Source organism: Melopsittacus undulatus, chromosome 4, assembly GCF_012275295.1.
Source record: "Melopsittacus undulatus isolate bMelUnd1 chromosome 4, bMelUnd1.mat.Z, whole genome shotgun sequence".
In the NCBI taxonomy this organism is placed as follows: Eukaryota; Metazoa; Chordata; class Aves; order Psittaciformes; family Psittaculidae; genus Melopsittacus; species Melopsittacus undulatus.
This window is the reverse complement of record NC_047530.1, coordinates 7,673,885-7,690,515: the sequence shown is the minus strand read 5'-3', so window position 1 is coordinate 7,690,515 and position 16,631 is coordinate 7,673,885. Positions and strand designations below refer to the sequence as shown.

Here is a 16,631-nt window from a genome sequence, read left to right as displayed (position 1 = left end):
TCTCTATGTTACACTTCCACAAAGCAAGCATGGCATCAGGTTTGTGGAAACCTATCCTGAAAGGATGTCTGTGTAGATATACATGAGAATGGGAAGATCTCATTTATTTCCTCCCTGCTGATAGATGGGTTTGTGGGAAAGCTGCAAGCTTGACTTCACAAGTTTTTGTTTCCTTCTTTTTCCTCCTTTGATCCATTTTTTCTCCAAATGGGAATACTCATTAGTATTTGCTAATTCTTTAAGAGTCCCGTGAGACAGCTTTATATTAATGTACCAAAGCAGAGCCTTTGTGTTTGTTGTTGTCTAAGAGGGTGTGCCCTATATTATGATTTGATGGAACATCTCCAGGTCCTTTTTATTGTTTTAAACAGAGGTTATTAAGAAGGATGAACAAACAGATTAATGTTTCATCACTCACTATGGTTTATTAAGGTAATTAGAAACAAAACATAGCAATAGCTATATCACAGGCATATAACATTAAACCAGAAGATTAATTATAGCACCTCCTACCCCTTGAATACACCACAGAACCTCAGCTCCAAGCCCCACCAGAGCCCTCCATCCCTGCTCCCAACTGCAAGCACCCAGCCTCCCAGGAAAACATCACCCAGAGTAAGCATCTGAAGGAAAGAAGCTCCACTGAGTGTTCTTCTCTAGGCAAAGGCAAGAGTGAGGCCAGCTCAGCTTAGAGCCTTTGTTTTGTACCGTACACTTGTAGGGAAGACAGTACAGGAGAGTTCTCTCCCAGGCCATGAAGAGACATGAAGAGAGAGAAATGTACAGGTGTCTGCAGCTCTTGTAGGACAAGCTCCAGAGTCTTCATCAGCTTTTATTACATTACAATATCAAGAATGAAGTAACAATAAGCCCTTTTATCAGCAAACTTACTATGCTGTCCAGTGGAATGAGTCTTGGGATTCACTTGGGAAATAAATAAGGTGCTACAGTCCCCACTCTGTTCTATTGCTCACATATTAGGAAATATCATAAACCACAGTTTTCCACAAGCACTTGACAGCTATCACTAAAAAATACAACCAACTCAATGCAATTACTAAAGACCTAACAATTTTCTCCTGCAGATTCATGTTTTGAGCTCAGCCTGAACTTCCATGCCCATCTTCACAAGCTGTGAAGGCGTTCTACAACATATAGCGAGTAGCCATTGTTTTCATTAACTCTGAGGCATATTGCAGAGCTCTTACATACTCCTGCACCACAGCACAGCAGCTCTTGTGTGGGGGATCTTAGGAAGTATTCTCAAGCTCGCAGAAATGGAAATGTGGTAGATTGGGTTGAGAATTAAAAAATGCCTACATGGGAATGTTACAATATCTTTTATGAGGTAATGTCCATTTTTTTCTGTTTTCCAACAGATATCAGCCTGTTATTCTCGTTTTGTTAGCATTGGCAATGTACATCTTATATCAGTTTGCTTCCTAAATCTGTTGTTATATGTGCACAGATGCACACACATCTTCTGCAGGTTTCTTTTGTTGAGATCCAAACTAGTTAACAGCATTACAACAGCCAGTGCTTCCAGGCAATGTGCTACTTACAGTTTCCTGTAGGCAAATGACAAATCTGAAAGTCCGTTGTGAATAGTTACAGAGATTTTTCTGCACCAGTAGCCTCCGTTGCTGACTAGTGCTTGTGATGAATGAATTAGCCATCCGTTTTCTGTCAGCACTGCAGGAAGAATATGAGATCCTGTGTGAAAGAGGAATTAAGAATAGAAAACCACTTGCATCTAACAGCAAGAAACTGGAGGGGAGTGTTAACTACCCAAGTGCTGATAACAAAGACACTTATCAAACTGTCAGTATCATTTCTTCAGTTTTTCTAGGCTGTCTGTCGGTGCCAGAAAATTAATGTAGCTTTAGCTATATTTATAGCTTTAGATATAGTTCTGGAGGGATCTGTCATTTAGAAGCAAGTTATGAAGCAACTCTTATTCTTCTCTTCCTCTACATGATCTGACAAAGAAAGCAGGAGAAGCAGGTAGCTGGAGATGGCTCCAATTTGGGGGAGAAGGGGAGAGAGAAACTGCATCCCTCTGCATAGCCTTTGTTCTGATGGGAATCATCTCCAGCTTCCTCTGCCTAAGCATAATTAAACAGTAAAAGAAATTCACATGAACTACAGCACTGCCAGGGCAGCACGAGTAGTCCAGTACTGGGGGACAACAGGACTGTGGGGATACCACATATGGTGGTGGTGAAGATAAGCTCCAGAACCATGAATGTAAATCATATGCTACATGAAATCACAAGCTCTTTTTTTCTTGCTGTTCTTCCTTGGCCTTTTCACTTTGAATCTCCTCTTGTGCCAAAGCTGCCCCATTTGTGGACTAGTCAGCCACACAAGAGCTGCCAGATGTACCGAACAGTAGTTCTGGCTTTGTGTGCCATCTGCCATCAAGGAGGGATGTAGCAAGCTTCTTCCTCTGCTTCCTCCTGACACTATGGTCCCATCAGTGTTTCCAGCTGATGTTCAGTATATCACTGCATCTTCCCTCTGAGAAAGACCACTCTGCACTGGAAGCTGTTCACAGCCCTCATGACTCCAATCCCTTTGCATCCATTTCTCTCAGCATCCTTTTCCCTCTCCCTTGGCCATGCTGCTGGCAGCAAAGGCTGTACAGATTGGTGGTGGCAGTGTGATTAAGCTGTTTTATCCCTGTCATTTTCTATGTATTGAGAAGCTGTGAGCCACCTCTGGAGCCAAGACCTGTCTGCCAGACTTTATACATTTGCAGATATAGCTGATAGGAACCAAGTGCATTTGGGAGATTTTCAAGATGGCTCCTGAGAGGCTGACATCCCCTACAGGTGATGCTAATATTCATTATTAGTTTCTAAAACTGGCTACAATTAATGTGGTCACAAATTAATTTCCAATGTGACTAGGCAGTTGATTTTCAAAAAATGGAGCAAGTCTTGTACTTAATAGCAGTTACAGATCTAAAACTAAAGCCATGTAAGAATATAAGAAGTGGATAATGGCTTGAGTTGCTTCTCACACATGCTTCATCACCCCACTCACCATAATACTACAATCTATTAATACTACAATCAGTTTCTTTGCACTCAATCTCCTGTGAGGTGAGAAAGCAGCAGGCAGAACAAATGTATTACCTGAAGTTACCCAGCTCCACCTAACTGCCATGCTCAAACCAGTCCCAGGGGCTCATGGGCTCCAGCAGGCATGAATGGGGAAAGCCCAAACATTGTCCTGCCTGTGCTGACTGCCCAGCCAGTTGACTGGGTGGTAAGTGCTTTTGGAGAATAGGTAAGAGTCACCTTTCCACTGAGGGTTTAAATCCTGCACCACCTCAGTGGTACAGTTTAGGGGTCCATCTACCTACTTCTCAAAAGAAGAGACATATTTCTCAGGCCTTCCCTCTTAAATCAGACTATAATGCTCACAAAGATGGTGAAGAGAGTGCAAAGTCACCAGGAACACCAGACCTGTTGCTCATCAGACAATTTTGAAGAGATAAAAGGGAAACCCTGGCTGGATTGCTGCCAACTAAGCTTCTGGAGAGATGAGGCTGGTGGGCTGTGGTGACAGCACTGCTAAAAGGGAATATAATCGGACATTAAATTCCGTGCAATGCAGCTTCAAGCATCTGAAGTTTTTTGCTTCTTTTCTACAGGATTCATGATTGAGGCTCTTGCAGACAAGTGGTTTGACTCTAAAGAAGATAATTTATTGCTTCTTATGTCTTTTTCTAATAAAAAATAAGTCCTTAATGTAAAAAAAATTATGTCCTAAAAATATTTGTTGTGGAAAGCAACATTCTCCATCCTTCCCCTCTTACCAACAGACCAAAATCTATTATTTATAAACCGTCTTCATGAAACAAACATACGCCGTTAACAGTCAACAGGAAGACAATCATTTCATATAGGTAAAGTACTGTACAGTACAAGAGATCATGGCAGGGATTTGTTATAAGAGTGCTTAGGATGATTAACCACATCCCCAAACACCAACAGAAACTCAGCAGCAGTCAGTCAACAATCCACATATCAAGCACCTGTGAGAACAGGTTCAGCCCGTTTTGTACAGAGGAAACAGTTCTTTGTTTAACCTACATTAGTCATTCAGGGAAAAATAATCCTCATAGTCCATGGTATAGTTGAATAAGAGAAAATCCATTTGATACAATTTTTTGATCTTCTCAATTTGTTCTAGGTTCAATTGTCTGAGGTACTCCAAGGTGATATCACCATTAGTTCGTTTCTCTGAGCCATACCTCTTCAAGTCGGGGAAGTGCAGTCTCTTTGGTGCTCCAATGACCTCCAGAACATGCTCAGAATCTAACCTAAGAGTTTCATACTTACCCAGAATATTATAGTGAATGTTGCAAGGATCACAGAGCAGAAACATTGGTTTCCAGTGAATGTCAAGACTATTTGGTGGTTTTGCTACAATGAAACTGACAAACTCCTGAAAACTCACTTTTTCAGACGAATTTTTGTCTTTCCTGAACATTGCCCTAATCTCATTAGCCACAGTGACACTGTAGAATGGCTCAGAGTGCAGAAGTTTGTCTCTGTAAGCTGAAACTAGGCGCTCCAAGGGATGTCTGGTGAACATCACTTTGGTGTAGTTGTTTAGAAATTCTTTTTGTATGGCAGGAGGGTACACCACCAGCTTCTTGATCAGTGAGGTTCGGTGGATGTGGTCATGCTCAATTTCAGAAGCTTCAGCATTTAAGTTTGCTTGGAGAAGAAAAATAGTTCTCTTCCAGTTGGAGCAGCCTACCTTGGGCACCTCACAGTAGATAAATTTATGTTTGTGCTCCACAAAGAGCTGGCTTGCAACATAAGAATCCAATTTACTTCTTAATTTGAGGAGGTCGTTCTTCAGGCAGAGAGAAGCCAGTGTGCTTTTGCGATCATTCTGAATTGCCAGCCAGTCTTCAGTGCGATCAGGAAAAACACCTGCAACCAAGAAAGATCTTTAAACCATTAGTGTGAAATAGACTTATTAAGTCTCTTCCTTTGTGACACTCATAACACTCAATCTATCATCCTGCGTATAAAAACTAATGAAGATGCTAAAATCAGTATTTTGTTTTCTGTCACCAGACTCCACTATGGCAAACATACAATAAACTGTTCTGTTTAGTGAAAAGTCTGTTAAAATGAAAACTTTCAACATGTTAGCAGTATTACTTTAATCAAGATGGATGCTCTAACACTTCTAATGTCAACTGGTTCTTTGTAGTGCTCTCCCTCTCATATATTGCTAAGCTAGCAATAGTGGCCCGGCCTTGGATGTTTTCACATTGTTTACCACTAAGGCTCTGTATTTACTCTCTAAAACATTTGGGAAAGGTGTCCCTGGTTCTAGAAAACATTGGGTCTTTTTGTTGGTAAATTCTTTACTCACCTGTTAGGTTTTTTTGTCTCTTACAAAAAAAGCCAAAAAGAAATATCCCAAAAATAAAATTTGGGAGAAGGAAAATTAACACCTTCTGGTTCATATTATTTTCACAGGAAGGAGGATGACATGAACTCTAAAGTGGAAATCTGCCTTTCTGTCAACAAGGAAAAACAATACAAGTTAGATTTTGTGTGACTGATGCAACAAAGATAACAGGGTATTCCCTTACAGACTTTATAATAGCAAAAAGACCTTTTAAGCCTATAAAAACAGGATTTGTTAATAAGTAAAAATTCTACTATGAAAAAAGTATCTTATAAAAACTCTATATATATAATAAAACAGTATAATTATACTGTTAAACTGAACAGACAAATACTATGACCATTTCAAAGTATTAGAAAACTTAAAACATACATTCTTAGATAATGGACTGTGTATGAGCAAATGCTTCCCCCTTCTCCTCATGTAAATACGGTATTTCTGCCAAGCAAACTCTCTATCCCTTCATATTGTGTAACAATAACCTCGTTTATTATTACAGAGTTGTACTCTTTTAAGAAATAACATTACATGTTGGAATCTGGGAGTACAAAGTTTGCTGTAACCTGCAACAGGCTTATCTGCAAGCCTATGATACATTAAGGATGAGATTCTTTCCACCTCTTGCCCTGAAGCTTCCCACTTTGTACAAATAATACTCACTGCAGGAGAATCCACAATCCAGAGAATCCTAACTGCTAGTAATAGTTGAATTCTCACATTCCCTCTCTCCCAAAGACATTGCAGTGTTTATGTTTGCTGCCATAAGAGCTCCCAAGTGTTTCACTGTGGCAGGAAGCATATAGAAGCAGCAGAGGAAACAACAGGCAAGGAGGTGTCCCATGTTCATAGATGAAAGGAGAGAAGATCAATGCAGTCTAACATTTAACATATTCCCTCTCCTGTGCTCACTCATTTTGTCCCTTTGCAATTCCTGGAGAGAGAGCTCTCTAAGCCATCTGTGCAATCTTCCTGTGTTGCCCCCATTAGAAAGCTCTTCAGCAGCGTGCTTTTCATTGTTCTTTTTGTTTGAAATACCAAAGTTAAGCACAAAACCATAACTACTAGCAAATGTGACATTCTACTTCTGTCCCATAAAGTTGGCACCATCAAAAAAGTCAAGCAACACCATCTTCCTTTTCCACTTTTCAGTTTTTCACCCAGAACCTGCTGGCAATAAAATCATCATTGCCTGGATTTCATACGGATGTAACTTAAACTTCTTCATGTTTTGTTTTTACAGAGATACAACAGAACCACTCTGGAAGTTATTGGTACTGTCCTCATCCCCTCAAGTGTGGATGTACATGAACTCCATCTGCCATAATAGAAACTTCTCTTGTGTGTTCTGAGATGGCACTAGAGGCAGCACTAGTTAAATTGCTGGCAAAGTACTTAAACACAAGAATTCTTCCTTTCAGGGATGATGGCTGATTATTGTACCACGCATCTTTACCCAAATATCTTCAAAATCACACAGTTAACAGCATCACTCCTGATTAAATCTTAGTTTAGGCATGACCTGTGAAATGGAGGGGGATGACTGTTCACTCTCTCTAACCTAAACATCATTATGAACAAATCTGCAGTCACATATATTAATAATATACTTGTGTTACATTCAGTTGTTACAATATTCATTCAAATCCATGCAATATTTTTACATATGGTATTTAGTCAATATTTTTGTATTTTCTCATCTGAATAAGACTACATAATAATAAAGGCTACAAAAAAAATGGGTTGATCTTCAGCCTTAAACCTTTGCTTCGCTGCACATCAATTCTCCCTTCATCATGTTATCTATTGATTTCTGATGCATTAAAGGCTACTTTCAAGGCCAGGTTGTTCATTGAACTAATGAAGTCCAAGACTGAGTGACCCCTTTGTATTCTTCTTCACAAGTGGTTTGCAGACACTATTTCATGTTGTGTAGCAATTAAAATAAATATGACACTAAACAATTCTGTGAAGGGACTCCTTGTTAGAGTATGGTTAGGAGAAAGAAATTGGGCCTGATTTACCTTAAATGCTGTCACCTCAATGTATAAGAATAGTTATTGTTATCATGCCTGTCTCGGGAATCAGAAAATTAACTAGATTAATTTACCCTAGTTAGATACTTATTTTTATATATTTTGTTAATTAAATTACTGGTACAGAATATAAGGTAAGACACATTTCATGTTGAAACCTGTCTAGGAGTCACCAGAGGACACTTGCCTCCTTGAGGGAAAGAAGCTGTTTATGAGCTAGTCAAACACAGGAGACAACTCCTCTACTAAAACATTTGTATATTTGTGGAAACAAAAGAATCTTTAATTGAGGAGAATGGTCAGACCATAAGGAGGGATAGAACAAGCTAAAAGGTGACAGGTAAAATCTTTCTGGACCCCTTAGAAAACTTCAAAGTGCAGACTGGCTCTAAGAGCTAAAGCCATCCAGTATCAAGGGAGGTCAAAATGATAATGCAGAGAAGTTACCTGAAGGTGAAATTCAAAGGCTTTTTCTGAAGATGTTTCCTGATGGGGCAACCCCAGTACGGAGCTCTGTATAATGCAAGGTCTTCAGTGATGAAAATCACCTAAGAGCAACCTGGGGAATAGGAAGAAAGAAAACTCTGAGAGCTGTTTTGTCAGAAGAGGGACAAGTCACCTGGAAATGAAAAAAGGGTGGAGGGAAATCCAAGCTAAAAACCAGCTTTGTGATACATTCACAGAAGAACTTTTTCTTCTATTTTTTCACTTGTGTTTTCCAGATATTTGTAATTGTGTTGTCTGGTTTAGATGCAAGGAATTAATCCTTCTATTTGAATTTTACCTCATCCTACCTTGAGTTAAGTGTGATTTAAGGTAACTGGGTAGCTACAAGGCATTCCTCAGTCAAGGTGTGGTGAATCTATTAACACAACAACTCCATTATAGTCTAGTTCTGCTGTAACCAAAGGGCAGCAGAACAAACTCCCACAGGCAAAGCAGAAAAACAGTACCACAGAACTCAACAAAACCCCAGAAATACAGTGAAAAGTAGCACAGCAAATAGAGATTTAAATGTCTCTTTGAAACTAACATATACTCAGAGGCAGAAGAAAATACTAAAAACTCATTATAGGGCATTAATCTGCCTTGTCATTACTACACATAGTTGGGGGGGAGAGTTGTGGATTTTTTTGGTTGTCATTTTTAATGAAACAAAATCTTCTAGATAACTGCTGTACACTGAACCTTTGGGTTTTGTTTGTTCTTCGGATCACATCATTATAGATCAACCATTCATCACTGTGCCTTAATGTTTCCAGCTCTGCATGCAGAATTATAGAATCATAGAGTAGTTAGGGTTGGAAAGGACCTTAAGATCATCCAGTTCCAACCCCCCTGCCATGGGCAGGGACACCTTGCACTGTCTTACCAGATTCTGCAGATTTCATCAGAAATCTTTTGTGACTTTCTCAGACATTACAACCTGGCAGTAAGAGGAATGATCCTCATAGAGCTCTTGCAGAAATCTTTTGGAAGGATTTCTATCACCTGATGAGGTTTTTTGAGGACTATCAGGTAGTGCTGAATTCCTTCAGTGTGTGTCCAGCTGATCTGATGGCTTTCTAGTTTCTTAGCCAAAATATGCTGCAGTATCAAGTTAAACACTTTATGCAATTCTAAATCCACTATATCAATGTTGTTACCTTAATCAACCAAATCCAAACAAAAATAGTAAGTCAGTTTGGTGAGATGCATTTCCTATAACATAATCCATAATTTCTTGAGCCAAGAATGGTATCAAACGGGGAACAGATTATTGGAGAAAGCAATGCTAATCATCTTATGTTCATGCAAGATGGGGAAAAAGTCATGAAGCCTTTACAAAATGAGAGATTTTTACTGAATTCCAGCCTTCTTTACACTGCTGATAATTCTGCCATCTCCCTCTGTTAATCCATTATCAAGATTCTTTTTGTCCTGATATACACGCTCCTCACAAGAAAACCAAACTAAGTTACATCATATTGTTTGTGTCTTTGTTCTTAAGTTTGCTGATCATGAAATGTTCTTTCCATTCTTCTGTTCCCTTCAAGAAACTTATGACCATATTCTGCTTTTAATTATGTTCAACATCCCCTTTTTCTGGATATGGAGGAGTGGCTGGAAACCTACTTGCACATCCGTGTATGTCAAGCTAGATCATTTGACCCAAAAGACCTCTCTGTCTCAATGAGATTGTACTTTTCCAGGGCAGCCACAGAAATGTCATATGCCTGAGTTATCAGATAGCTTTTTCTGTTAAACTCCTTTCTCTTGGTTCATTCACCTCATATTTGCTTTCCATTTTGTGATACTAGATCTTCTGCAACCATCCCATAAGTTTGTTCGTGATCTGGACTTGAATTATTCATAGCATATGTAGCCACACCACAACCACTCACACTCAATCACCAGCCTTGGCTTTGCACTGAGTTTGTTTTCCCCTGACCAAGACGAGGTCTGATATAGAATCTCTAGTACTCTTTCAATTAGGAAATAGACAGTCCAAAGATGTTTTAATGAGAAAGTCATATAAGTAAATGACTTGCACATCACACTCGGATTAAAGTTCTCCTTCCTGCCATGCAGGTTTATTCCTATGGACAAGCACCCAAGGAGTACATTGCATTGCCTTGAACAAGTATCACTGGCGCATCGTTCTGTCCTTTCACTACTAAAACAATGATTCATAATATAGCATTCCTTAATCCATTCTCCTGAACCAATTGGAAAATCTGCAGTTTGTGAAGAAGTATTAAAAAAAATCAGTCTGAAGAAAACAATCCTTTAAAAAATTAGAAGCCCTATAACTGGAAATGCTGAATAATGTTAAGTCTTTATGTATGGTACCTTTTACCCAAGTACAGAAATTTATGTACACACTCATGTGTGCATGTATTTCTGAACTATATGGATGTGTATATAAATACACACACTAGTGTAGTTCAGAAACACATTAACATCAGTTGTACTGGCGTATTGTTTGCTTCAAGTAAACTAAGTAGTTTGATAAGGATTTAAAGTCTCCTGCTGATAAACTTACAAAGGTGTGTCTCAAGCTCATTTTTTGCAGACAGGCCTTGGTCACAGCTGAGCATATGGGGTGATCCTCTGTACCCCACTTGATGATAAGTGGGACTTGCCAGATTAAAAGAGGGAACTTACAACACTTTTCTGTGTTCCTGATACATTTGAAGCCAGAAGTTAGAAAAGGTACCAGTAGCACAGCTCAGTGGAAGGCAGGGAAAATCTCTGGAAACAGATAACATTCTCAGTCGCTGAGTCCCATTCTGTACTTAAACCCTGTTAATCCCTTCAAAAAGACAACTGCAAATACATACATACTGATATGTACCTGGGTACACAGAAGGTAAGAAGGGGATGACGTGTGGAAACCCCCCAGGGACAAAAAATACAAACAGGAAAAACAAGCTTTGCTGGATGAACTTCTGATTGTGCTGTTGTAACAGGGTGAACTGTGCCTTTAGAAGCAAGAGCCTTGCTCACCTAAATCTATACCCACCTTGTTCCTCTGCTCGCTATGGATGGACAGGAGAGAGGGAAGGAGACCCCAGAAACAGGAGTCTCAGCAGGCAGGCTGGTCTGCTCCACTTATTGGAATATTATTAGTGGATTAGGGACCTTCAACAGGCCAGTCAGCCAAGGGCTGGGAGAACCTTCTGGTATGGTCCATGTTGCCAACAAGAGCCAAGGTCTGACATCTCACTTGCAGCAGCAAGGGCTGAAAGGAGTTGTGCTCAGTACATGGAAGTTCAGGTACAATCTCAGTAGGGAGACAACATGAGTTAGACCAGGGTCTACTGAAGAAGAGACTGGGGGTGTCTCAGAGTAGCACACTTCACAGCAGTTAGGTGGGTACAAAGTTGCAATTTCCAACACAGGCACAAGCTAAAACTCTTGTTCCTTGCAGTGGTCATCTCAGCTCCCCAGTACTGCATTAGATTTCTCTCTAGTCTCAGCAACTGCAGTGCTACCTTCCTCATTGCCACTACTGAACTGCTTATTATTCCCATTACATCACCTTCTCATGTCTGTCTTTTAGCTTCTCCTTCTCTATTTCATCCCATGGCATCTCCTTGTCTTGTCTTCCAAGGTTTTTCTTTACCTGTCATTTCTCAAGCAGTATTAAAAGCTCACCTTTACCTCCTGATCAGTCATATTGCTAGTCTCTGCAACCATTAGCCCTCAATAACAAATAGCTTCTGCTTTCACTTCTGCTTTCTCCTCTGCTCTCCCCCTTTTTGGAAGAAGTCTCTTTCTGAAGCACCTACAGAGCTATTACATTTTTCACTTAAAATCACTCCTTAAAATCCTTCTTTTCAGGGGTGCCAACACCAGTTAGGCTGCCAGTGTGCTAGAACTGTTACCAAACGGCCCACAAAAGAGCAAGCTAAAGGAAAAGCCAGTCTGGGGATGAAAAGAACTAAAATGTGGAGGAAAAAAAAAAAGAGTTCATGGGTAAAGGCAGCACAGAGTCTGACAGAAAAACAGTCCCAAAGAGGCAGGGAGCAACAACCTTAGTTGCAGAGCCCAGGCCATGGGAAATAGAAAAGCTGTGTAGCCTGCTCAAATGATGTTGTGGGAAAGGGAGGTGGAGAATGGGAGTGGAAAAGATGTGAAGTATAATTCAGTGAAGATGGAGAAGGACTAATTCAAGGAAATGAGAACATAAAGGATTATGCAAAACTAATCAACAAACAGATTAAATGCACTGCAGTCACTCATGCACTAGAGCCCAACCCTTGTGTGCTCAAACCTGTCTATGTTTTTTTCTTCCTGTAGTTGTAGCCAGAAAGGCTTTTGATTCTGTAAGTATGGCCACTTCCTATTGATATTGTGAGGAAGCAGTGAAGGACAGCTCTTCCCTTCAGATGGCAGCTGGGAGACAAGTGCAATAACCACATGGCCAACGTGGCAGAGGCCTTACCAGCCTGGATCCAGCACCACCCATGGAGGGTGACATCTGGAGACCAGACAGTCACCACAGTAACATCAGATCATGGGTGGGCCCAGCTTGGCTGGGCCGTGGGGAGCTGGGGACCAGACTTGCAGCAGCATTGCTGGGGCAGGGACTGACAGCATGAGGGGCTGACATGGAGCCCTGGGCTATGGACAGGGTAGGGGAAATCCACAACAGCTAAAAGCTCTCAAGGTAGCTGAGCAGGGATAGCTGGTGCTCTGTTTGTGCTTTTGGGGCCTGACAGATAATATGAGAATAAAGTCCACCCCCTCTACTTGGTTACCTGATAATGGACCATGTGGACTTCTTATCTAAATGCATAATTCAAGGTCCCATGCACATATCAACTGTCATTTAATCTACTATAAAACTAACTATAGAACAGCAACCTGTACCATTTTCTAGGGAATCTAGATGAGTCTAAGAAACCTGAAAAGTAGGAAGAAAGGGAGAAAAGAGAGCATGGAAGAAAACATGATGTACTCCTACTAGGGTGGCAATGAATGACTTCCTATCAGGTTTGTTTCTGGGATATGGGGCCTCACAAAATCCTTCTGTTTTTCTCACTATATTGATAACTAGGACTCTGGCTTTTCATGTGTCTTACAGTTCCCTCCCATATTTCTGTCACTGCCAGTAGCAGCAATGTTGTCCTTGCCGTTGAAGTCTGTGTACCTTGTCTCAACCCTATATCCTCTCTGCCCCCTCCTTCTCTTCATCTCTCTGTGTAAACTTGATTCATGCATTCCTGCCACTGTACGCAAATTGCCAGACTGTTTGTAATAGCCCAGCCTCTTAGCACACAACCCCCAGGCAACCTCCTGGCTGCTGTTCACCTCATTTATAGCCTTCTTGTATTTCCTCCACTAGTACCCCTCTACCATAACTGATGGCAGCCATTATCTCACTCTCTTTTTATACTCCAGTGCATACAAAATATCTCCCCTGGAATTATTTTCCTTTTTGTACCCTGTCATCAGGTTCTTCCATCATTCTAGCCCAGCTTTTGACCCTCATTTTCAGGATCCAACACTGTTTTTTTCAAAGCCATACTTCTACTCTCACTCCCTGCAACTCTTCCTTTGTTAAACCCTTCCAAAAGCTCCCGTGCTCATGTAGAAGTACTTACGCCAGTGTTTTGGTGCCTGCTCTTTTACAGAAATAGCCTCTTCACCTGAAATATCGTTCCTGACAAACTGTGTGCATGCATTCTTCTCCCCTCCTACATGCATCTAGGCCTATTTTTCCTTTTTCTGGTCTCCTCTGTATTGTGGGACAAGCAAAAATGTTATGTTTAAAATCTGCTTATATGTAACATGCTTTTACATCATACTACGGCACATGCAGTGGCAAATATGAAGAAGCTAGGAAAGAATAGGATTAAAGTGGTACATGAGCTAAATCAGAGAGCATAGCGTGAAGTATCAGCTGGCTTTTGGCAGCACAGTCTTGAAACTAAAGAGATGACACCTCAGAGTATTTAGCATTACAGTACACTCTAAATTCAACATAGTCTTGCCAATACAGTTACAGATACAAATGCTAAAAAAATCTGCAAATCTGGTTTCCAGAGCCTGCTCAAGCACCCAGAAAATGAAGAATGGACAGTCAATGAGTGTCTGAAAAGGTGGGTTTTCCACACCATGTGGAATCATTGTGGCAGACAGAGCTCAAACTCTCACCCTAACACCTTTTGCCTGATTCACTGCACACCTTCCCTCATCTGCTGTAGGTAGTGGGGATCCTACTACACAGCCCTAGAGCATCTCAAGAGCACGTCCATCCTGTGAATGGAATGTGTCAAGCTGTGTGGAGTATCTTGTTTCTTAAACACAAGTGTTAAAAAAATAACAAAAAGTGTATTCAGGTGGCATCGTGACAACATGCACAACGGTCACTGTTGGTGATGAATCATTTAGCTGACTTTATGATACTCTAACAGAATAACTGACAGTGGCAGCAGGTTGCTATCTTCTGAACAAACCCAGCATCAGTAATGATGAGACCCAAGCTTGTGACTTACCTGCTGATAGCCACAAAATGGCAAGACTGAGGCATGCAGGATGCCATCCCTGACACTGGAAGAGTTTGTACCTGCTTCCCCTGCTCCCACCATCAGCATGGCCTGACCAGTTTTCCACTCCTGATACCCCCAATTCCACCTCCTTGCACCCCACTCCCTAGCAGCTCTCCAACGCTGAGTTCCCCTCCTGCTGGACATAATTTGCATGGACACCAGTGCTTTTCCCTCGTCCCCCATCTCATTTCCACCGCAGGTGTGACTCCTTCTTCCCCAGTCTCTGCTTCCACTCCTCAGGCTAAATTTTAACCCAGTCTCAAGCAAACCCTTACCTCCAAAAGCCATCCTTGTGTTGTTTCTGGTCAGCTTGCCCAGCAAATCCTGTTTTCCACCTTCCCAAATGCCCATCCGAGCTCATCCGGATTCTGCTGCTCAGTCTTCCCCATGCACAAACCAGCTCTTTGCTGGCTCCCACCGCCAGACTCCTCCCTTAGTCTCCTCAGCCAGCCTCACAGCTCCCCACACTTCCGAACCCAGCTCATCAGATCTGTCTTTCCTTCTTCCAAGCCTCCCACACAGCCACACTGCTTCTCACTCTCAGTTCTGTACTCAGCTAGTCCCAGGCTCTGCACTTCAGCTCCTTTAGCTATTTTAGTATCTCCCAAACTGTACTGACACATTTTCCTTTCTCTTCCCTCCCACATCCATTTTCACACTACTGATCAAGGCACAGCTTCTCCCTGCTGATTTCGTTCTTTGAATCTATTTCACCACTGATCCCCAACTTTCCCCCATAAAATCTTTCTCATGTATGCCCTGTTATTTAAAAGGGATTGTTTACTCCCCTGTGCCAGCTCAGTCCAGCAAAGGTTTCAGCAAGAATATGAGGAATCCCCTGTTAACCTCAGTTTTTCAAACGCTTTTCCCAAAGCTTGCATTATTTAGAGGAGAGGTCACTGGAACCATTTAGGATGAGGAAAAAGAGCATAGTTTCCAAATGCCCTGTATAAAAATATGTAAATTATCTTTGCTCAAAGGCTTTTCAAAGTTATCTGAGACAGATACCCAGCATGGAAAATTTCTGTTTGAACACCTGAAATTTGACAAAATCCTATGCAGCTGCAAACTGTATTGAAACAAAAAGAGTTAAGGTGCATATTCCCATTAGCAAAGACAGAAAGTGAATGGGAGCCTCTGTCTCTTCATTCAGGCACCAGAATCCTTGCAGCACCAACTTTTAGCTGTATGTTAAACTCCCCTGTTCTTAACTCGGGAGAGCTACAGCAATGAAAAACAGACAGCCAAAAAAAATCCTCTGTACCTTCACTTCATCATGGTGTGATTTCAAATGCTGTTATCTCAGTTTATTTCTTTGGAGATTCAATGACAATTTCTAAATATATAAATGAAAAAATTAAAACAAACCCAAAAAAAACCTCTGTGACAAAGAAATCTTTCTCTGTGAAGATTTGATTATACTATGAAAATCACAGTAACATAAAAAGCTATTAACAATACAATTTTACTCACCCTATAAGAGAACCTCAGTGGAGATTTCCCATTCCTCTGAGTGATGGCAAATAGAAAATAAAGAAAGAAAGAAAAAAAGCAAAGAAAGATCAATACAAAGAGACACAGTACTTTAATTTTATGCCTAGGTCTGCAAAGGAAATAGGGAAGAGGCTTTTGTCTTCTCCTTACCCGGACTTCAGGACTGGGCAAAACGTTTCTGCTTCCACATAGATGTTTTCCCAGAAGAGCATCTGAAACACTGTAAACATAGTATTTGTCTTTGTTTTGATTAAACGTCCACCTAAAAGATGCAAGTGTTTTGCTGTGAATGTTTAGGTATGCATCTCTAGTTGCATATTACAAAGCAGTGTGCTGTGTCTGTCTCTGGGTATAATGAGCAGCATTTAACCACTCCCTGTGTATGGTCTACAGCAGCTGTCAGAGCCTGCCAAACCCTTCAACAGCAGCCTGCCAAGAGGCTGTCTGCTAAGCAACCAAGAAGGAGGATGGTTGGGAACATGAGGGTAAAGGTAATTTGGTTGAGAGCAACTGTGATGTGATAATGTATATTATTTTTAGATGAGGGACAAAAGAAAAGATCAATTCAAACCCAAGGGACTCTATACAAGAAGATTCCAATAAACCCTGGGAACTGGAA

The 16,631-nt window shown here is 40.9% G+C and overlaps 1 protein-coding gene across 2 annotated transcripts; it reads right to left on the bottom strand.

Moving 5' to 3' along the window:
• Positions 1 to 473: 473 nt before the first annotated feature.
• LOC101872391 (carbohydrate sulfotransferase 9-like) lies at positions 474 to 16,322 on the bottom strand. 2 transcript variants are annotated; one of them, XM_031044535.2, is made up of 5 exons: positions 16,163 to 16,322; positions 15,992 to 16,027; positions 7,926 to 8,037; positions 5,407 to 5,554; positions 474 to 4,955 (listed from the first exon to the last, which is right to left on the bottom strand). In XM_031044535.2, the coding sequence occupies exons 4-5, from the start codon at positions 5,498 to 5,500 to the stop codon at positions 4,105 to 4,107; spliced, it is 945 nt and encodes a 314-aa protein (XP_030900395.1). In that variant the 5' UTR covers positions 5,501 to 5,554; positions 7,926 to 8,037; positions 15,992 to 16,027; positions 16,163 to 16,322; the 3' UTR covers positions 474 to 4,104. The 2 variants fall into 2 exon arrangements, with proteins under 2 accessions (XP_030900395.1, XP_005143982.1); XM_005143925.3 differs by lacking the exons at positions 15,992 to 16,027; positions 16,163 to 16,322 and adding an exon at positions 14,794 to 14,898 and having other exon boundaries at positions 3,894 to 4,955.
• Positions 16,323 to 16,631: the final 309 nt, after the last annotated feature.

Bases quoted from the DNA above. Each gene is read 5' to 3' on its own strand.
- LOC101872391 (XM_031044535.2), bottom strand. From the start codon at position 5,500: ATGAACCAGAAGGTGTTAATTTTCCTTCTCCCAAATTTTATTTTTGGG. The intron at 4,956-5,406 runs GTGAGTAAAGAA...TCTTGGTTGCAG, and splicing joins GAGACAAAAAAACCTAACAG to GTGTTTTTCCTGATCGCACT.